This window comes from Leptinotarsa decemlineata, unplaced genomic scaffold, assembly GCF_025532065.1.
Source record: "Leptinotarsa decemlineata unplaced genomic scaffold, Ldec_3_MD MMD2_P_RNA_scaffold_12, whole genome shotgun sequence".
NCBI classification, from domain to species: domain Eukaryota; kingdom Metazoa; phylum Arthropoda; class Insecta; order Coleoptera; family Chrysomelidae; genus Leptinotarsa; species Leptinotarsa decemlineata.
In genome coordinates this window covers 10,251,710-10,275,702 of record NW_027412526.1, presented here as the reverse complement: position 1 = coordinate 10,275,702, position 23,993 = coordinate 10,251,710, and the positions used below count along the sequence as shown (strand labels likewise).

The window sequence follows — 23,993 nt, the reverse complement described above, 5'->3', positions numbered from 1 at the left end:
CCAAATTATTGCCCAAGTACAGGGAAATTTAAAAAGACATCCAGATGAAAGGAGAGGACAAATACCTGGACTAAGGCGTTCTAACCGTATAAAAGAACAAACAAGAAGATAAAACGTTCAGTGTGAGTAGAGCCATGGAGATGATAGCAGAGCCTGCACTCGCATATAATAATTAAAAATTATTAAAGCTTCAAATCCTTTTTGTGAACGAATGTTAATATTGAAACTTCAAAAATAAAGGAAAACTAGTTGCATCCATCAAAATATATATACTCAGAGATGGAGCTAAAGAAGTTTCATTTCAGTTGTGTGATCTGAAGCACATTCGCTTTTTTCCAGTAAGTTTATGTTGACGACATCAGTCATATCATTCATAGCATTAAATATTTCTGCAATTAAATCGTTTAGAGGACTCTGCAAATTTTTGCGGAGATAGTTTCCATGGAAATAGATGGTGAGGAAGTTTTTTTTTAAATCATTCAGAAGCTATTCAATTGTTCAATGATCACTTTACACATAAACCCCTTTCTCTGACAACTATGACCAAAATATAAAAATTTCATAACTATCCAGCAGGCAGCATATCAACTCTGCTACTTATCGAGCAAAAACAATACCAGAAAAACGCAACTATTGTCGTTGACCGTAATCCGTTCGACAATAACAAATCTGGTAGACGGTAACCCACCTATCCATTATTTGATAAATATCCGCATTCTCACACCCTTGTAAAGCCAATACGTTCAAAAGTGCTTTATAATAGAGTAGGCTGGGACAATGGGTGTCATGTCGACCGGGGGAATAACTTCTCTGGTATATTGTGGTCGTGTAACAACCACTGAATGATGAATGTAGCAGACCCCTACACGCATCATTACACCTCAACGGATTCTACACTGGGTACATGGATTATAACACATTTTTGCTTGTGAATTGTTGGTTTAGATCGCACAATGGGCATGTACCCACTCGAGGTGGATCTGCTTTTTTAAAAAAATCGATCAAAATTCATCTTGAAACACGATAAAAATATCAAATTCGTTAATAAAATGTATAATGTACGTGTCACCTTGTACAATCATTGCATGATTTCATCACTCTCCCATTTTTTTTCATCAATTCACAGACCAACGATGAAAAAACTTTTTTACTTAAAACACCTCATTATTCTGTTTTTTTTGGGTGCTAAATCCAAATATGACACTTATTAAGCCGTATCACCTACCATTTTTTCACATTTGCATATCAATATATTAACAGAATTTAACAGCTTTTATATACTACAAATAAAATTGTAAAATAATTTGTGTTGGATGTAGAAGAGTTGGCAGCACTGCTGAATAGTTATTTATGTATCAAGGGAATTAGGAGGGCATTAATTACCGATGGCAAAGTTTGCGTCCCGAGGGCCTCTGGCCCGAGGGATAGCAATTGCCTGAGGTTATTAAGGCTCATTAATTCCCGTGGTACATAGATAATTTTATTTCTGACCGATTTCAATAAAATTTTGTTCATTTTTGAAACGGAAAAATGTACCAATTCATTACCTTCCCGGTATATTTGAATCAGGTACCGTTGATTATAGTAGAGTTTTCTTGTTGCTAGGTTGTTGCTATGTTACTTGTTTATAAACAGAACTTTGTTATCAAGCTGTGTTTGCGGTGAAAACGTGTTTTCTACCCCAAATATAATGGAGGATATTTTGAAAAAAGCTGAACAAGCAAGAGAATCATTAATTCCATCGAAAAGTGAAGCCGTATACCAAAAAGAATACAAGATATATCTGGACTGGCTGACACGGAAAAATGTTATGCCAAAAGATGTCACTGAAACTGTATTTCTGGCATATTTTCAAGAACTGGTAAGGAGTTTTCTATGTTTTTCGGTAGATTTGGTAGTAATTGTGTTTATTCGTTTCAGTCAGAAACGTATAGTCCGAATTCTTTATGGACTAAATGGTCAATGCTAAAATCGATGGTGACTATACATGAGAAACGAGATATCACCAAGTTCAATGAACTACAGGCTTTTTTGAAACGGAAGAGTAAGAGTTATAAGCCGAAAAAGTCTGCTGTTTTATCTCCTAAAGATGTTATCAGATTCCTAAAGGACGCTCCTAATGATATTCATTTATTGCATAAGGTAATTTTTTTCTTATTTTCCTTTTTGTGTGTATTTATTTCCTTTTTTTTGTTATAGGTTGTTTTGATTATGGGTTATTTTGGAGGATGCAGAAGTCAGGAACTTTTGAATATGAAGATATCGGATATAGAGGACCGGGATTCCGTTATGGTAGTGAACGTACCGGAAAGTAAAACTGGTGTATCGAAGAAATTTACAGTTGTGGATGAAAAAGAGTTCTCCGCTTTGCCTTTATTAAGACTTTATATGTCTTTGCGTCCTAAAGGTATTGAACGATTTTTTTTGAGCTTCCGACAAAATAAATGTACATCTCAGCCAATTGGAAAAAACATGTTTGGGAAAATCCCCAGCAAAATCGCAATGTATTTAGGATTGCCAAACTCATCTTCCTATACGGGACATTGCCTTCGTCGCACTTCTGCTACTGCTCTAGCCAATGCAGGAGCAACTATGACTAACTTAAAAAGACACGGAGGTTGGAAAAGTTCCACGGTGGCGGAGGGGTATTTGGAGGATAGCATCGAATTGAGATCAGAATTGTCATCAGAAGAGGCAGGTACCTCGACTGTAGTGAACAGAAGCTCCAGCCATACAAAAGAAGAAATTGTTTCCAGTGGCGGAAGTAATTTTCAGGGAACATTTCAAAATTGTACATTTATTATTTGTAATGACGTGAATAAATAAAATATGGTTCAGTTTTCATTTCTATTTATTTTTACTTGTGAAAGGTAGAGGGAATTATAAAATCTATAATGTCCCAAGAGAGTTATGACCCTCTTTATTGATAGCGTAACTATGACGATATAAGCTTATAATATCCCGGTCAGAAATAAACACATTTACTGTCTAGAAAAAAGGGAATTATATTGTTCTGTTCACAGCTGATGTTTTGTTTACTGTCAACCTAACCTTATTTTCTGGTTTCCAGTACACGTGCTCTAATCGCGGTTGTAATAATTCTGCTGACAGTTTTTGTTATATTTGTGGTGAGTTTGTTATTAAAAAACATCAAAGTAACATTACAGACTTTGTGAAAAAGGTGTATTTCTCATATTTTGGAATTAAACTTGGTAATCAAGATAAATCTTGGGCCCCGCATAAGGTATATTATGTTTGTGTTGAAGATCTTAGAAAATGGTCAAAACAGGAGAAAAAAGCTTAGTACGCTGTTCCTATGGTATGGAGGGAACCTAGAAACCACACTGATGATTGCTACTTTTGTAGTATTGATATTACTGGCCATAACTCGAAAAACAAGAAGGTAATAAGCTACTCTAACCTAATTTTCGCCATCCGACCAGTAGGGCACGATGTAGATTTGCGGGTCCCAGAACCTCCAGATGATTTGAATTCTGTTCAAACTGAAATGTTTTCTGATGTACTATCAGATATAGATGAGCAAGATGCTGAAGAGTTCCAATGTGCTACAGCAAATATAGAGCCTAAACTGTTTACTCAGATTGAGCCTAACGACTTAGTCAGGGATCTTGGGTTAATAAAAGAAAAAGCTGAATTGCTTGGTTCTAGACTAAAACAAAAAAACTTGTTGGCAGTTGGAACTAGCATATATGTGTATAAGAAGAGAGAGCAGCAGTTTTCGAAATTTTCTTAACAAGAAGGTGATTTAGTGTACTGCTCAGACATTCCAGGTCTGATCAAAGAGTTTGGTGTTGAATACAAAAAAGAAGACTGGAGGCTGTTTATTGATTCTTCCAAAACTAGTTTAAAAGCTGTTTTATTACATAACAGTAACAGTTATGCATCCATACCTGTTGGTCATTCTGTACATATGAAAGAGACCTATGAAAACTAAGAAATAGTGTTGAATAAAATTGGCTATTCGGCTCATGGTTGGATGATATGTGGTGATTTGAAAGTAACATGCATGCTTCTTAGTCAGCAAGACGGTTTTGCCAATTTTCTATGTTTTTGTGTGAATGGGACAGTAGAGCAAGGATCACCATTGGTGCAGAAAGAATTGGCATGTGAGGGAGTCTTCAAAACCCGGCGAGAAGAACATTCTCCGCATAAACCTTGTAGATCCTAGAAAAATGCTCTTAACACCCCTACATATAAAGTTAGGCCTCATGAAACAGTTTGTAAAGGCATTGCCTAAAGATGCGGATCTTGTTTCAGGTATCTCTGTCAGAAATTTCCAAACCTTTCAGAGGTTGAACTTAAAGAAGACGTCTTTGTAGGACCCGACATTCGAAAAATGATGTTCGACGTAAACTTTGAAACCACAATGACTATACATGAGAAAGTTGTTACAAAATTCTTAGGAAATGCAAAAGAACCAGAATATCGTACCATTGTAGCTAACATGTAGCTAACATGCTACGAATTTTAAGAAACTAGGATGTTTGATGAGCCTGAACGTCCACTTCTTGAACAGTCATCTTGATTACTTACCGGAAAATTTGGGAGATGTTAGTGAGGAGTACGGAGCACGAGGAACATATTTCCAAAAACCATTCTGGATATTTTAGTGACAGTTGACGAAAGGTAATATTTATAACTTAAAAAAGTATTTCCAACTTAAACAGTGACGTGGGTACGGCAACTGACGTCGATATTTTTGAAGAAGACAATGATACTTAATAGGATTTTTCTCAAATAATACTAATTCTTGAACTCCTTGTTCAATTCGCGATAAAAAAAGTCACCATAATTTTTTTCTACGATATGTCGTTTCTGGGTAAAGAAATGAAAACCTTGTACTACCCGAGAAATTATAGAAAAATGGCATTGTATTGAATAAGATTTTACTCAGTAAGCAGTACTGATTAATGGAGCTGCACGTTTTCAGATGGAAAATAAAATTTCCAATTCAACAGTGACATGAGTTGGGCAATTACATTCGATATCTTCTACCGGTATTTCAAGAGTTCAAGCGTTACTTCCTGAAACAAGTTCGATCAAGATCGCTAGACAGTTTAATGTGTGCCATCAAATTGAGTGGAGGATTTTAGTGGATTGCTTGTTATATCCTCACCATATTTTAAGACTTCAAGCTTTACTTCTTGAAACAAGTACGTAAGATCAAGATCGCTAGATAGTTTAATATGTGCTATCAAATTGTGTGGAAAATTTTAGTAGATTAGTTGATATATCTTTACCATACTTTAAGGGTTCAAACTTTACTTCCTGAAACAAGTACGATCAAGAAAGATCATATCTTGGTCTAGCCGGCGGTATTGGATAGCAAGATAGATACATTCATCACCGGAGATATACAAATCGAACCTTTTTCAATCCACATCTTCGTCTTGTGGAAACTGGTACTGTTCGAAAAGGAACATCTGAGGGAAAGTGTAATAACCGCTCAAATTGAGGAAGCCGTGCTATAGTTTATCCTGAAACAAGTACGAGCCATCATATTGTGTGGATGATTTTACGGAATTTATTGTTAATACTCCTCATATTTCAAGAGTTCAAGCGTTACTTCCTAAAACAAGTGCGATCAAGATAGCTAGTATCGGGTGTATGCTCTAGCCGGCGGTAATGGATAGCAAACTGGACGCATTTATCACCGGATATATACAAATCGAACTTTTTCAATCTACATCATCGTCTTGTGAAAACTGGTACTGTTCATAAAGGAACATCTGAAGGAAAATGTAACAACCGCTCAAATTGAGGAAGCGTTGCTATAGTATATGATAAAGGTCTAATATCGTCTAAGCTCTCAAAAATTACATATATGATAAGATCACTTGTTAAAACTTTATCTAGAGAAACTATGATGTCAGCTTATTATGATTACTTTTATTCAAACATGACATAATATGCTGTGCTGAGTTGGGGTCACTCTTCCCATTCGGAAAAAATGGAGAGGAGATGCATCCGTATTATTATGAATCTCAAATATCGCCAGTGCTGCAGACATTGTTTTGCTGAGCTTAAAACACTAACATTTCCTTGTGCATATATACTGAACTGCATTAAATATGTCTATAATAATAAACAAAAATATTTAACACACAGCCAACTCCATAATTATGAAACACGACGTAACCAGGACTTCGTTCCTGAATATCACAGACTACATAGAACCAGAAAAAGAACTGACTCCTATGGTATACATTTCTTTAATTGCTTGCCAGTGCCCATAAGACTCTTCGAGGATAGATTATTTTTCAAAAAAATCAAAGATTATTTGGTGAAGAAAGCCTTTTATTCATTTCAGGAATTCTTGGATAATAACTTCGATGACCTAATATGATTGTTTAAATTGTATTCAACTCAATGGAGGAAAAAAAATTATTTTACTCATTTTATTTTTTAAACTGTAATTTTATAATTGTATGTATTCTTGTTAATTGTATTCTTGAATTGTATTCTTGACTTGTAAAAACACGATGTGTATTATTACCAATAAAATTGATTGATTGATTGATATCCTGAAACAAGTACGAGTCATCATATTGTGTGGAGGATTTTAATGGATTTCTTGTTAAAGCGTTACTATATTTTAGGAGTTCAGGCGTTACTTCCTGGAACAAGTACGATCAAGATAGCTAAGCAGTTTAATATTTACTGTCAAATGGTGCGGAGGATTTAAGTGTATTCCTTAATGATATCTTCACCATTTTTTGAAGAGTTCAAGCGTTACTTCCTGAAACAAGTACAATTAAAATAGCTAGACAATTTAATATTTGCTATCAAATTGTGTGAAAAATTTTAGTGGATTACTTGATATATCCTTATCATAATTTGAGATTTCAAGCGTTACTGTCCAGAGATTTTCTGTGAACATTTCCAGACACTGAAAACCTGATTCGATCTACGGTGTCACAGGCACATACTATATGCTATTTTGTTTCATCAATTTGCGAATAGTGACGGCATACACAGTTTTCTCACAGTCCAAGCTCTTCGTATGATGATTGAGACAACAGTTGTTGGACAACATAAGTCATCAGTAACAATTGTAGTCCTCTAACAATCATTTGGTGACATATACTTCGGAGAATGTATGAATACCTTGGAGAGTAACAATTCTGGAATATTTTGCCAGGAGCTTTTGTGCAATATAGCTACTCAGTGTTTCATTTGGCGTTTTGCGATGCCAATGGCAGGTTCTGGTTCGATGAAACTACTTGCAGCAGTTTTTCTCTCACACGAAAATCAGCAGCTTCATCACCTTCTAGGCCTACATCCAGATCAGAGTCAATATGCTGAGTCCTTCCATTATCGAGAATCGATTTTCCAGTTCACTAGCAACTCAGCCGTTGCTCGGTAAGAACCACGATAATATATTTATCGATTTATGGGTGAGGATATTTTCCGCCAATCTCTCCATACATCGATTGCACAATTATCCGACTGAAATACTATCTGTGAATCAACAGCTATTTGCTCTCAGGGTTTCCTCATCTAGGCGATCCAGTCATTTCTCATCGGGGTAAGGTCTCTATGTAGCAAATTGTTGTTGACTGTAGCAGGAACTGAATCGGAGATCATTCCCAAAATGATGTGGAATTCATGTCGACAGTAATCTGATATGCTCCGCAAAAAAACTGTTTTGTATGATTGACAATATGAGAGATTCAGCAACTTTCCATTCATTTCTACCGAGGAGCAGAGAAGTTAATACCTTGGCGCCCAACGTGGGGCTCAGTGGATACACTGTCTTATTCGACAAGTTTATTTAAAAAAGGTCATCTACATTCTGTAAGGATCAGCGGATACTCACTCAGAAGATAAAAGTGGAGAGATACACGAATTGACACGAATGAAAGCGAGAGAAGCAATGTGAAATTGATAATTGCAAAGTTGGAAGAACATTGATGGAAGTTTTTGAGAGACGTTCGTATTGAATAATGAAATAATAAATGAAATAATGTATACTAGCATAGGCGCTATTGAAAAGTGAGACTTTTCGTCTACCCTTAGGCTACACAAGTCCCCTGAACACAAAACTTTCAGAGTTGCCCGTAGAGGGCCAGCTTGTCAGTTTTCAAAGCACTATGAGTTTATTCTATTGATTTGTATAGCGTTACTTTGATGGCGGTACATTTTTGAACGAAGCATGATTAAAAAATATCCTCACATCAAACATCCTTTCGAGTACTGTTTTTCATCAACAACGACCCATCAGCGTCATAGCTTCATCAACCCGAACATTATATTTATTCCTAACACCTTGTACGCGGACAGTTGTGATTTAATGGTGGTTGTTCGCAGCTCACGTGCTGTTGAGGTTCTTTAATTTCTGCCAGAACGTCACATAGTGGGTGTACGCAGTTCGCATAAATAGGGCGAACAAACGCTGCAAAATACAATGGTGGACACGGCACGGAGAGCTCGTGGTCACTTGAATTATTGGTCTGGACGGCGGCCACTGTGACGCGGACGACTGACACTAAACGTATTTTATCGACTGCGATTGTATTCGAATCTGTTGTAAATATACAGATTATCATAGAGAACTACCATAAACATGATATACTTTCTTGAGGTGCGAGTAATTTTATTTATGGAGATCTTTTTTTGAATGCCTCTCAGCGTGGGTTGGAGCCGACGAAACGCGGTGAAGGGGCTTGGAAGGAATAGAAAAATATGCGTGCCACGAAATTCTTTCAACTCCCGTTAATTATAGTTTCATGGATTTTTATGATCTATTCAGAAAAACTCTTTCACTGCTTTACGGTTTTTTTTATTAAAATGTTTCGTTGCAATGCTTTTGACCAGTAACGCTTACAACCTGAAAACACCTGGCAGCACTCATGATTTTTTTAAATAACAAAACAGAAGAACTACAGAAAAATCCTTGAGGCGCTCTTAGAGCAGTGCCTGTGCATAAGTAGCGATTCACATTGGATTTGAATCGCTGAAGATTATAAAGCATCAAACGTTGCTGAGATGTGTAAAGTTTTCTGGTTCGGAACAGTGTCCCAAGCTTTTGAGAAGCAGCCTTTGCAATTCCAGCGAAATGATTGTGCCAAGACATATTGGGGTCCATTTTGACCCACAACAAACTTATCGAAGCAGAAAGCGGAATTGTCTGATCTGACATTATTATATCCGGTTCGGAGACATTTATCTTCTTGGAGAAAACCGATGCCTGGGTTTTTGTGGCATTGAATTGAACCTGGTTAATTTCACCCCATTTCGAAATCACTTTCAGATCCTCATTAAGATTTGTAATCTCCAGCTGCCGGTGAAGATGTGCATCCCGTAGCCGTTGTCCTGGAATCCAAATGAAATGACGAGGCAAGTGTGCTGTCGTCAGCAAAGCAATATGTTGGATTCTTGTTTTTTTCCAATAAGTCGTTGATATACAATAAAAAGAGGGTTGGGGACAATATGGGGAACATCAGCATTGATGGTGAAATTATTTGAGAGATATCCATCGATGGTCACTTGCATGGAACTTTCTTTCAGGAAACTGAAGAGCCATACAAGCCATTGCATTGAAGTTTGACCAGCAACCTCTCATGCCACACACACAAATATGGGTGACATACGATAGAAGGTCGCCTGTTGATCTTCGTTTCTGAAAGCCATATTGATAATCGCTCGAAATGTTGGAGCCACTGATAGCAGAGCGACTGGTCTATAGTTGTCTGGAAAATTTTTCTTGCCCTTTTGGGAATAGGCTGAACGCGAGCACTCTTCGTGGTATTAGCCAGGGGAGTAGTTGTTTTCTGATAGGCATCAGTCAGTATATTCGAGACTGGCTTGAACGTTTAAAGTTCATTTCTTTAGATTTCTGTATGCCATGAAATTGGCCAATACTTGATGGAAATTCATCATTTATTCAAGTTACACTCCAATGTGAGATTTTCACTGAACAGTTTACGAAACCACAACACGTAAATATAAAACTCTTGAAAGGCGTGCAGTTGATTATTGCCATAGCAATGAAATAAAGACTGACACCTATTTGACATGGAATTAGATGTCATTTTAGTTAAGGAATGAACAAGAGTTAATTATACATCACCATGTTTTCGGTTTTGTTTTTTAAAAAAAAGTGTTGTTGATAGAGTTGTCATTGCCAAGTAAGTTGAATTTATTTTCGATAAATTCATATATTTATTTTCATTGAAGTTGTTTGCAATAAACATATGGTAAAATACAATTAAAAAAGAATGTTTGTTTTTAACAGAAGAAAATGTTCCTGGAGCAAAACTAAAATTTGTAAAGGATGACAATGTTGTAACATTAAAACGTTGGCTTGCATGCCGTAATTTAAAAGTGAATTAATAGACAGGTTAGTATACAGACTCTAGTAAAAGAGTAGCGGTAGATTCAAACTATAATAAAAGAAATTTAAAATTATTATGAATTTCAGACTTATTTCTGAGTGAAATATGAATCAGATATAGAAGGTAATGAAATAAATGTAATTGAATACAATAAATGAATATAATTTAATAAACGATAGACAGGGTACATACTCATAAATTTCTAGGGTTGAACATTGATGATAAACTGAAATTTAAAAATCTCACAATGAACTCAAGCAAGAAGGTTACCTCAGGTTGCTATGCACTAAGAGTGATTTCTAGAGAACTAGGCTACTCCCATTCAAGAACAGCTTATTTCGCTCTAATAGATCCCCACATTAAATATGGAATTGCCTTCTGGGGAGTTTGTTCTAGAGATTTATTTCAAATGATTTTTGTGCTCCAAAAAAGGGCTGTCCGATATATATGCAAAGCAGCTCCCAGGGATCCATGCAAGCCTTTTTTCATAGCTCACGGTATTTTAACAGTAGCTGCCCTGTTTATCTTGGAATCAATTTGCTTGATAAAAAAAATTATTCTTGTGCATCTCCTCCTTCCTCATATAATACTCGTAGCCACAATAGTAACATAGATCTGCCTATTCCTGCGAGCTCCCTTGTTAGGGATTCAATTATATTCAACGGGATCAAACTGATTAACCACTTACCAGCCCGAATTAAAGAAAGTATAATGCTTAACAAATTCAAAAAAGCAGTTAAAATGCTACTTGTTGATAGGGCCTATTATTCAGTTCAGGAGTATCTTGACGATTCACTTGAATCTTAACTTTTATTTCTATGTCCTGTTATTTTCAGCTGAATACCTCAGTGTATTTCACATTTTTAGCTTATGTTTATTGTATTTTGTTTAAATTGTGTATGTTTTTTTTTTATGTAGATTTTTGTATCTTACATATTATTGATGACTTTGTCTACAAGATGTAGTTCTTCAGACAATAAAGTATATTTGATTGATTGATTGATTGAGGTTATATTTCATTCTAATCAATGGTACTTAACTATGAAAAATTTACTATTAATTTCACGTTTAGAGCATACATATGAATATTTATTTATTTTTTGCACTGTTAAATCCACTCTTCTCGAAGCATGTATCCATTTCTTACATCTAACCTCATTATTATGAGGTTTTATAAATGGTATAAAAAACGTGTTTTCTTCAGGATATCGATTATCCGACGTACAATTCGCAAAACAGCAATGCTTTGTTGGCATTGTACAAGCACAAAATAATTTTTTATATCAGATTTATATTTTTAAATAATAAATTGATATTACGTAAATAACACTGTTTTACATGTGAATAGTTTATGTTTGTCCCTACTACTAGTGCTGCCTCTCGTGACACGTTCGCTGTACTATTCTCAGGAAAAAGGCTCATTTAATGATCCTGTGTTCGACTATTATGAAACTTTTGTTACTGTAGCCAGATTCGACACCAAAAGAACAGTTCTCGCAGCGGCAGCTCTTAAACAGATTCTAATAACACTTTATTGCGGAAAGCTATTATATAATAAAACACGTGTTATAGTTTTGTAAACTTTTTTTCAAGAAGAGAATTCAAGCACTACAGGAAAATCCTTAAGGCGCTCTAAGAGCGGTGTCTGTACGGAAGTAGCGATTCACGTTGGATTTGAATCGCTGGAGATTAAATTCATTTGAAAAAACGTTCTCAGGAAGTTCATTCCACATACACGCAGTTGTCCAAATGTTAGAATTTTTGAGCAGTAAAGTTCGAGGTGTACTGAGTTGAACCATAAAACGACGAACAGCCACAGTCCGTCGCGTATTTCGGATATGTACCGCTCTTGGTGGAATCAAATGTGCCAAGTCACTTGAACGCCTCCCGTGAAATTATTTATGGAAGAGAGACAAATCTCCAACCTTTTTTCGATGTTCCAGACTATCAAGGTTGCAAGTGATGTTCGAGTCTCCAATCAGGTGAATGGCTCTTTTCTGGCTCATCAAAAGTTGCTGAGGTGTGTACCGTTTTCTGGTTCCGAACAGATTCTGAGAATCAGCATTTGCAGTTTCACCGACATGATTGTGCCAAGACATATTGGTGTCCATTTTAACCTCTAATAACTTAAACTTATACCCGGTTCGGAGACAAATATATTTTAAGAGAAAACCGATGAATCTGGTTACGATCACCCTAATTCGAAATCACCTCTAGATACTCATTAAGATATGCAACCTTCTGCTATCGGTGAAGATATGCATCTGCGGCCGATTTTTTGGAATCCAAATGAAGTTATGAGACAAATGTACTGCCGTCAGCTAAGCAATAGATTGGATTCTTGTTTTTTTTCCAATAAGTCGTTAATATAGAATGAAACGAGGGTTGAAGATAATATGGATCCCTGGGAAACGTTCTTTCAGGAAGCTGGAGAGCCTTACACAAAAATTATTAGACAAGCCATAGCATCAAAGTTTGGTCAGCAAACTCTCATGCCACAGACGGTCGAACACCTTAGAAATGTCAAGCTTTTGACTCGCCATGTTTCTCGATAAGCTCATTCAAAATATGGGTGATCTTTGTTTCCGAAAGCCATAATGATGATCGCTCAAGATATTGAATCCTTCCAAATATTTATGGATATGGTGGTTTCCGGCTTTCTACATGATTTTTGATATCACTGATAGCAAAGCGACTGGTCTATAGTTGTTTGGAAGGTTTTTCTTGCTCTTTTTGAGAAAAGGCTGAACGGTTAGCAGTCTTCCAACAAGAAGGAAAACCCCTCCCTTGTAAGACAGGTTGAAAAATTGGCAAAATACCGGTGAGAGTTCATTTGCGCACTTTTTAAGCACGATGACGGGCATTTATCAGGGCCAAGACGCCTTGTTGACATTGAGCTGTTTCAAAATTCGACGAACTAGACGTTGCCGAAAAGTAATTTCCGGCATTGTGGATGCTAGTTTGTTAATAGTGGGTGGTGCCTTTCCCAAAGTGGGACGCAAATTGTTCGGCTAGTAGACTTTAGTCTGAAATCAGAATAAATCTATTTACAAAAAAATTAATTTTGTTGTAAAAAGCATGAGTTGCTAAATATCCTCAGTTATAAATACTTGGCTAGGAGCTGCTTGTCAGATTGGAGCTGTAATAAAAATATAATCTAAATCATCCCACACGTTTTTAAACATCAAAATTGATTTTTTGTGAATAGATTTATTCCGATTTCAGACTTATTAAAAGTCATTAGTTACATCAAGCCATAGGACTTATCATCGATGTTGAACACAATCTTAATTAGTTTTGAACTATTTTTTATTTTGAGTTTGTGTTGCTATTGAAGCTTGTCTTTTCAGTTTTTTTAACAAATTATTTCAATCATTGATATGCTCATAATTACAATCTTAGTTTTCGTCAATATGACAAAAAATTGTGCACTCAGCCTGTACGTTTTGTATAGGTTTTAGTGGAAGTTTTTAATCATCATAATTGAGTGACAACTAACACTTCCAAGATACAAATCATCAAATTATAAAACAACAACAAAAATTAATTGGCGCTTGGGGCGACTTCATTGATTCCAGTGGCGCATTCGTTTTCTCAGCTGCAGTAAAACCCAGAAAAACCTGCAGCACCACATCATCTGAAAATCTTGATCTGTCAGTGTCCTCTCTCATGAAACAAAATCGCTAAAACACTTAGTGACACAACTATCGTCAAACTTAACCCAGTCCGTTTCGTCTTTGACCAAGGCGTAATAATGACCAGATTCAACGCCAGAACCACAGTGAACATAGACTGCATGAAGATTGTAATAGTGGTCAGCTAGATTGAAATGTTCATCTATTTCGAACCTTCCAAAGAGTTTCTTGCTCCCGTCAGAGGTTGAATCTTGTTTGAAGATCATCAGTGTTATTATTAGATTGCCTGTTGCGTCAGCTATACTTGTTTTCTTATAACAGTTAGTTAGTTTGGCGCATGTTTGGCAATGCAGTCAATCTTCACATCTTAAAAGTTCCATTTTTAGATGATTCAACAATAAGCTTTGCACGGACTGGTTATTATTAGTCATATTAGGAAACGCTAGTTGAAGTTGCAGAAATTCATATTCGTTTTTGCTACCTCTTGAACATTCACTACAAAGTAAACAAGTGAGGATTTTTCCAGCAAAAGATTTACAAACACAAGACGAGATAGACTGTACGGAATCATTAAATCTAGAGCGGTCAGGAGTATTGATTCTGCTATTTTTTGCTCACGAAGAGTATTCAACAAGAACCCCAAGAATTTGGAACAATCCTCTTGTTGTCCTAACGAGTATCTAGTGGACTTCTGAAAATCAGTTGGAGGGAAAGATGACACATTCTTACAAAACTGCAGCTGCATGAACAGGTGTTTGAGTTTAGTGAATAAGTAGGAAACAATATCGTTCTCGTTTATCATTAAAACTGGTCAAAAGTCGAAACTGAAACGTCATTGCTTCAAACAACGAAAATTATTGCTAAGCAACACATTACGATATTAACTACCGTAATATTCGACCTACCGGCCGAAAATGAGTAAAGGGTAAGTTGATTCACTTGGACGGAAATGAATAAAATAACATTTCTCAGTCTGAAGTGACAGACGAAAGTTCTTAGTTCAACGTTTGATGCCACACATCAATCGATGTATGCTTATCGACTGTAAAACAATGAGCCCCAACCCTCCTCGAGTTTCACTTTGCATCGATTTCAATTTTTCCATCATTAACAATCCTAGATCAGTGTCACATCCGATCACTCGACTCTGACTCGGCGGCTTCATTTCCATAACGTACAGTCATGAATCACAAATCGGATTTCGAAAGCAAAGCATAGAACAATAACTCGGGTTGGTCCCGCATTGATATAGTGGCTGCGCTGTTCGTGTTGTACATTTGTAAACTGTGGAGGAAAGTGTGAACAGTCAGCTGGCCCCGGCTGAGATTGGCTAGAGGGGGTTCCTTTGTGTGCTAACTGCTGGGGCCGAGCCCTGGGGCGGAACGTTACATATGCACATAAATTTTGTCTTCCTTCAATGCTGTTTGTGTATACGTGGACGTCTACCTTTCGATTTTTGAAGTGGATTGATGGCTCGCATCTGCGTGAAACTGTCTTTGCTCAATTTCAAGTTATTATAAAAAAGTAATGGCCTTGCAGCCAATTTTGATCACGGATTGAAATTATTTTTCCCACAAGCACTCCTTCATTTACATATGGGTCACTTAACTACGAAACAATAACCAGTATATTTAGTCGAAGTAAACGATATTGTGCACTCTTAAATTTGGCGGCAGTCTCAAAGGCCAAAAAAATCAAAACATAGAAATGAACAGGCAGCAAACTAGTCCACGTGGACTGTAAACTTGGCTCTTCGTTTTGGATAAATTGTACTAACCGAGTTTTATGATTGGCTGAAGAGTCATAAAATTAAATAAGAAGTCATGTTATGGTGACGAATAGAAATCGGTGAATGCAGGGATGGTTATCGCCGTCATGTTCAGTTCAGGAACTGATCGCGACTTTAGTGTTGAAATTCGATATTGGTGTAGTTATAATTTCTTTAAATGTTTATTATCTGTTCAAAATGTGGTGTCCTTAGACAAGTACTAGTACTAATAACGAGTGTGATAAAAACGCAAACTTTTTCCAGTGTAGTGATTCCAATAGCGATGGTGAACAATGAAAAAAAGAGATACCAGTGAATAAGATTCGGATGCATTTGAATATTGAAACACAGAAATTGAATACTTCCCGCCATAACGTGAGCTGCTGTGACAAAACTCTTCAGAATTGGATAAAGAAACTAGAATTTACATTCAAAATAATAAACAAACGTCAAGAAGTTATGGAAAGCAGAATAGTAGAATTGCGTAACAAATACTTTGAACAAATAACTAAATGTAGACAAGAACAACGGAAAATTTTCTATTTGGACGAAACTTGGTATGACACTCACGACACAGTTACGAAAGAGTGGACCGTTGGTTCGAGATGTGTACGCCTAACATGCCTGCAAACAAAGGATCGCGACTAATCATTGTGCATTGCGGAAGAAGTAAAAGATGGGTTCCGAATTCTTTGAAATTATGTGGAGAAAAACTTGAGGACTGCAATGTTGACTATCATAAGAACATGGAAGCTAATATTTTCGAGGAACGGTTTGAAAACACATTGATCCCAAATTTGGATGCGAATAGTGTAATATTTCTTGATAAAGCTTCCCATCATTCGCGACAGCTCATCAAAGTACCGAATGAAAATTCGAGGAAAGATAAAATACAAAGTTGGATATCTAACCATTTTGATTTTGAAGATTACTATACCAAAACCAATTACTTGAAGTTTTACAGACAAAAACATTTGAAAAAGTGTATGCCCTTGAGAGTATTGCTGGAAAGTATGGACATACCATACTGAGACTTCCCTAGCTTCACTAGTTATCGGTACAACAAACTATTCTACAATATCTTTTATATAACAGTAGATGATGACAGAACTTGTTATTAGATAAATCTGGTAAAACACGTGGATTTAGAAAGCACAATCTGGTACAATACTATTTATAGAGAAACAGTTACTATGTAAGTATATTCTTTGAAATACATCTTTTTGTGGAGAACTCAATATGTCTGACTATTTTTTTTTGTATATAGCCTTCCACAATCTTGTGGAATGTTATATACCCAAATGAACAGTAAGAAGGTAATATGCAAATATGTTTGTTAATAACATTTTATGAGAACAACATCAATAATGATGTTGTTGATCGTTTAACAGTAAATTTTGATATTTGCGTTTATTGATTTTCAAAGATTCGAGCAGAAGTTAACATAGCATATAAGACTGATATGGTCTGGTAATCCATTGGGTAAACATATAAAAAACAACAAGTCATAAAGGGACAAACATGAAAGAAGTTTTGAGCTAAAGAAAACTAATTACTCCTATATTTACCACTTTTTATAAAATAACCACGATTTCAACATCGACTACGACTCATTACATACAGAAAATAAAGAACAAAAATTAAATCTGCTGGGATCTCTGGATATCGATAAACCCAAATGTTCAAAAAAAAATTTTACGGCCAACAGAAAGTTATTTATTCACCATTTTCGAGCTTGTTTTAATAAAATGTCAATAATCAACATATTTACATCTAATGAAGATCTGACATTGGATACCAATATTTCACCTGTTTCCTAGAATTAATATTGTATTTTACTCCTACATAATTGTTTTTTCAAAATCTAGGTACCTGTTTTACCAGATTTAATCATTTATCTGATAAGTACTGTCATTACCTACTGTTATAAAAGAATATATTGTAGTTTGATGTATCAGTACAGTGGAGACGTGTTGCGAGACGTGTTTGAAATGAAATTTAATGTGAAAGATATCATGGAAGTTTGTCAAGATGGTCGTTCAATAGAAACAAAACTAGAAAGCAATTTCAATTTAATATTTCAAATTTGGCATGTAAAGCGATTACTTTGAATGTAGTTTTTATTATACCATCAAGGTTGAGGTATAAGGAAGTCTTCATACTTTTGTCAAAGATTTTTTTCCAAGTGGCCATTTATTCAATTTCAGAATTTTTATTCTGTTTTACCAATAATTCAATGAAGCTTCTAACTGTGAAAGGTATTATAAAATTTCGTTCATAACTGACACCGAAAAGAAAATAAAAGATGTCAGTTAGAAAACATATCAATGAATTCAATTAAATCAAGTTCATCCAAGTATACTGAAACCTTGAATTGAATTTTATATACCAACTCCGCTCTTTCGAAGATTCAACATTAAATTCCCCCACACTGTCAATGGCACAACCCAATGTTTTCTAATGACTATCATTCTCAACTTCTTCCGTACTGGAATCTCTTTTTTTGCCAGGATGCAAAATTACTTAGATTTGGAGTAACAAAAATTATTTTTTTAAGGACAAACACAAGCACTACAGAAAAATCCTTAAGGCGTTCTCAGAGCGGTGCCTGTGAGAAAGTAGCTATTCACATTGGATTTGAATCGCTGGAGATTAAATCCATTTGGAGAAATGTACTCAGGAAGTTTATTCTCCAGATGAAAGGGTTCTTAAACAGGGAAGTTCCAGGTGTAATGAGTTGAACCTCAAAACGATGAGCAGCCACAGTTAGTCGCGTATTTCTGATATGTACAGCTCTTGGTGAAATCAAATCAAATAGAATAATATCATGAATGAGTATGAGACTCGTAGTTGTGACAACATAAGATTTGTATGATAGGAAAGAAAAGGTTCGGTTTTCTAATTCTGAATTTTCATTCGAAAAAAGTTGGGAATCTTCTGAAAAAAGAAAGGAAGCAATCAATTTAAAAATAAACTTCATACAAAGATGTGTATTTCATGCAAAGCAGTAACTTTCAGATATGAACTGGAAGAAAAAATCTTCTTGAAACAACCACTTTCACATAAACATTGAGTTCTGATTACAAATAACATGAGAAACAAAAAAATCAGTATTAGAACTGTTTATGAGGACTTTCGAGGAAAATATGCTGTTGATTCCACCATCTATGAGAGATGTTTTGATTTCTGTATTGTTAAAATTCACATTATTAGCAATATATCATGAAAAATGTTGACTGGCATAATAAATACGATTTAAAAACTTATTTCCGGGTGTTCTGTCATTTCAGATTTCTCGGTTGTCTAACTCAGAAGATAGAGCGCTAGGGAAATACATGATGGATCGTTTTAAATTATATTTTTAAACAAAATGTAACGGTTGAAAATAAAGCCGTATTGTCGAAATTCATCCATCAATATGAATCAAATAAAATCAAATCCTTTATTTTTCTGTTTGAGAATTTTATTGGGATTAGTCAGTAAAAGCTAAATTACAAAGGCAAAGATAAATTATAGACCACTACACTCAAACTAGACACACACACGCAAACGCATGCACACATTACACGTACATTTACGTTGAATAATTATTAATACTGTAAAACGCATTCCAAATACAAATATTTTTGAATTTCACTAGTTCAGACTTCCATTGTCTAATATATAAGATGATTTGAAATCCCTGAATCAACTAAACAATAAGAATTACAAATTAATAGCCGAAAATAACAATTATATTAAGCAAAAATAACATGAAATGAAATAATAGTGAAATAAAATACAAGTAAAAATAGAACGATTGAACAAAAAATAAAGAAATAAAAATAAAAATGAAAATTGAAAAGTTAAGAAATTCCAAGACACGTTAGTTCACGGCGTTTCGATTGTTAGTATCTACAATCATCTTCGGGTGATGACTGGACTGATTCCTCCGAGAGATGACTATTTATAGGTGATTTGAGTACCTTAATTTATCTCTGCTTTCCTTTTCCCGCTTCACTGGTTTAGTGGAAGATGACCGTTTGACTAGCTTGGCTGAAGACGTTGTTGGACAGCATTTATGCGGCTTCCTTGAATTTTCTCTAAAACCAATGTTACTCTCTGTGTATGATCTCAGCCTGGGACCACTCGATGTTGTGTTGATGGGTCCAAACATGGTCTGCTATTCCTGATTTGCTGGTTTCCCCTCGCTGTGTGTATTTTTTGTGCTCGGCAATGCGAACATTCAATGGCCTCTTAGTTTTTCGCACTCACGGGGTATCCGATAAATGCGATTCTTGAAATCGCAGTTCGCGTTTGGTGGCCTGGTTTTCGTGAGGCTGCTACGGATAGTGTTACCGTATCTGAAGCAGGTTCTATTGTTGTACTTGGAACCAATTCTTCTTATCCTCTCCGATAATCCTCTGATGTAGGGCAGTGCAAGCACTGGTTGTGATGGCATCTCTTCCTTGCGAGGCTCCTGCTGTCTTTTAGCCAAAGTCTTTTCTATTATCGCTTTCGAGTAGCCATTCCGTTGAAGATCATTTTTGATGATGTCTAGTTTCTTTTCAAGACCTTCCTTCGTATTACAGAGCCCGAAAGCAAGGTCTAATAGAGTCTTAATGATTCCTCTTTTTGTCGATTGATGGTGGTTGGATTCGTGGTTCAGATACTGTCCCGTGTGAGTGGGTTTTCGGTATATAGATGTTTCCCACTTAGTGTCGGTCCTCTTCACGTCTAAGAATGGTGATTCGTTGTGGATTTCCTTCTCCATATTCCAAAATGTGAAGATTAAATCTAACTATGAAAATATGCGTTGCGGTTGCATTCCAACCCCAAATTAACAGTTTTCGAATAAAAAGTGAGAATTGATTGGTTAACTGAATAATTAATTATGCTATGAGTGGATGTGTAAAAGTGAAGTAGGTCAATGAAAAAAGTGATTCCATTCGGCTTTACTTTTTCGACATCTACTCACAGCACAAGAAACAATCAATTCTCACTTATTTTATTTAGAAAATTACCCATTCGGGGTGGTAAAAATGAAAAGAAAAAGTATATTTTCTTTTGTTATTTATTCAAATATTTATTTATTACACTATTACTCAGAAGTGATGCAATTGAAATGAAACAATAATAACATACGTATTCAAGGTAACACGTGTTTCGCCATACAATGGCTTCTTCGGGCGTTTTTGTAAAACGGTTTAGTGAAGTATCACAACAAAGTGTTTTTTGAATACGTTTGTTGTGGATTTTCATCAGGTATCGGTAACGTTTATCCTTGGCATTCGTATTTGATGTTTATATTGGTGAAGAATCAAACAAGTTGATGCAAGATTGCAAGAGCACACATGTTGTATTTCGTTTCCTTCGCACGTCTGAACAAGGGTCGCGGACGGCGGCGGCGCTTTGCAAGTCTAGACACGTTGTATTGAATTTGGAATTTACAAGTTTTTATATGTAACAGTCGCTGAGCTTCTTAAAATATTATCTGCCTACATTGATAGGTGAAGTTAGGCCAACATGTTACTTCTTCGCTATCGAAACCAGATAAATTTTCGTGGACCCCTGCTTACGAATTGTGAACCTCTATTTTTTGGTCACGTCAACGTAGACCCTCGTCGAGTCTCTCGTGGACCCATGAGGGTACATCTGAACCCCTTCGGAAATCACTGATCTAAACTGAGAATATAGCTAAGATTTCGTAGCTTAAATGCTGAAGAATGCAATTTTGTTATAAATCCATCGCAATGTGCTTTGAAACTCAGGTTTTTGTCAATCTCAATATACAAAAACTTGGTACTTTTCGACAATGGAAGCGGCTGATTATCCACATCAATATACATAGGTATAATGGGCCAATAATATTTTGATAATTACAAAATTGAATGAATACTGTTTCATCTGACTTAAAAACAAGCGAGTTACTGAAAAACCACCAGTTCAAAGAGCTCATTGTTTGCTAGCATTTCCGTTGTATATTTGTTTCATCGGAGCCAGTTATAATCATGCCAACGTCATCAGTAAATTTCACGCACTTTCCATCAGAAACAGATTCGTCAACTTTATCTATATACTCGATATAGTACAGGTCCCAAAACTGAACCCTGTGGTACTCCGAGTAAAAGTAGTGAGAGTTGATTCTTCTTTTGTTACCTTCAATTACATTGGTGATGATTACATACTGGCTTCTGCCAGACATGAATGAAACAATCCACTTATTCCGAATTTCCCCAAAATCTAGCCCAACAGAGCATTCGCCAGCTAAATTGTCATCTATGAATTGAATCGCGGTATTAGTGGATTTTCCACATCGAAACCCATGCTGCGTATTCGAAGTAATGTGAAATGTGTCAGGATATCTTAAAAATCTATTCAGAAAACAATGCTCAAAAAATTTCAAGAAAACCGATGTTACTGTTACGGGTCTGTAGCTATTCATCAACTGTTCATAATTTTTTTGAATATGTGTTAGGAATCCCACATTAAAATGTGAGACCTCGTAGGGGTACGACAGCTGGTTAACAGAAAACAGATTTTAAACAGACAGACAGGTACGACTTTGTCTGTTTTAAATCTTTCAGGGAATACACCCGAACAAAAACTTAAATTGATAAGGAAAACAAAAAGGTTGTTAATATGTCCAGCGCATGTTTGAGCACGTCATCGTTCCCTGGCGACTTTCTCATTTTTAACTTTCTTATTATTAGTTCATAAAATTCACTCTCACTAAATGGGTATAAGTAAAACCTTGAGGATGATTCATTCACCAGACAACCAATATTATACGTAGCCATGTTTAAATTTTCGACTATTATTTCAATACTATGTTCATATGAAAGTAGTTGTTTCAGGATGGCTTTTGAATATATCTGAAAGTAACTTCTTCATATGGTCTACACTTATTTGAGGGTTTATTTTGAAACTATTTGCTTTCTTCCTTCCATTGAAACTTTGTTGTATGAAAATGAAGTAGAAAGATGAAAAGTTTATTTTTCCCAAAGCTCGATCAATTCAAATGTTTCTCAAGTACAGCAGAACGTGATACTTTTTTGATAATTACAATTTCACAGGAAACCAATCTCTAGAAGAGAGCATTAGGAATGTATAATATCAATACGAACTGAATAGGAAAAACAGCTATTTATGATATGAGTGTTGAAATTAAGGTTTTATTTTGTAAGTGAAAAACAAAAACAATGCAAAAAGAACGACCTATTTTCGTTTTTGTATCTGGAATTTGAACAATCAATGATCTATCCATTAATTCAATGTCTTCTCTTAATGAATGGCGTAGCCTCGTTTATAAACCTCAGGACTTGTTCAAACGTAAGAGTCTTTGATTTTTTGGGCCTATAACTTTAATTTTTCGGCTTCAATGCTGTAACTTTGAAATATTTGCTTGTATTAACACCATTTTTGAAGAGCGCACTCGACTTTATGATTGAAAACTTGCTCCACAAAGTTGACGAGTTCCATATTTTTTATTTCTCTTTAGGATATGAAGACGGTTATGCTGAAATTTCCTCCAGCGTTTTTAAGTCTACACCAGCTAAGAAAATTGGAACATGTGATGTCGTACTGCTGAGCCGATTTTTTTGTAATAATTCAATTGATGATTTTTTCAGCCTCTTCAATATCGTCTGGAACACACAATTCCTCACTATTGTTCTTCATTATGCAAGACATCAAACACCAGCAAGAACTTTTAATGTCACTTTGAATAAAACACGTGAGCTGTAAACAATACTGTTTGTTGGTAACCAGGTGATTCGGCGTAACCTGACACGGCCACTTCATAGCAAATGCGATAATATAAAAATAGGTAACTGACTGTCAAAATGTGTTTTTATAGAAACAATAAATGTATCTATTTTATTATGAAAACAGGACAGTTGTACAAAAAAAAATGTATGATATTTGTGTTAAAGATAGGTTTAATTTTGTTCGTGGAATTGCTCAACTCGCTACGCTTGTTTCCCAAACTTTTTCACTCACAAAATAAAACCTTACTTTCAACACTCATATCATAAACAGCTATTTTTGTATAATTCAATGTTTGAATGAAATTAATTGTTTTCTTTCAGTTCGTGTCTGAAAGTTACTTCTTTGCATGATCTACACATTTTTGTGAATAGTTTATTTCGAAATTGATTGCTTCATTTCTTCTTTGGAAGATTTCCACATTTTTTGTATAGAGATGGAGAAGGAGAAATCCAACTCTTTTCAAATTATTCCCCTAAAAATACC

At 35.5% G+C, this 23,993-nt stretch overlaps 2 protein-coding genes across 4 annotated transcripts in view; both read left to right on the top strand.

Annotated features, from left to right (window-relative positions):
• Positions 1 to 23,993, top strand: part of Awh (LIM/homeobox protein arrowhead) — a 105,721-nt gene that overhangs the window by 35,517 nt on the left and 46,211 nt on the right. The window lies entirely within an intron of this gene.
• LOC141482127 (uncharacterized) lies at positions 1,362 to 4,471 on the top strand. Its single transcript, XM_074174810.1, has 4 exons — positions 1,362 to 1,861; positions 1,921 to 2,142; positions 2,200 to 2,698; positions 4,311 to 4,471. The coding sequence occupies exons 1-4, from the start codon at positions 1,691 to 1,693 to the stop codon at positions 4,469 to 4,471; spliced, it is 1,053 nt and encodes a 350-aa protein (XP_074030911.1). The 5' UTR covers positions 1,362 to 1,690.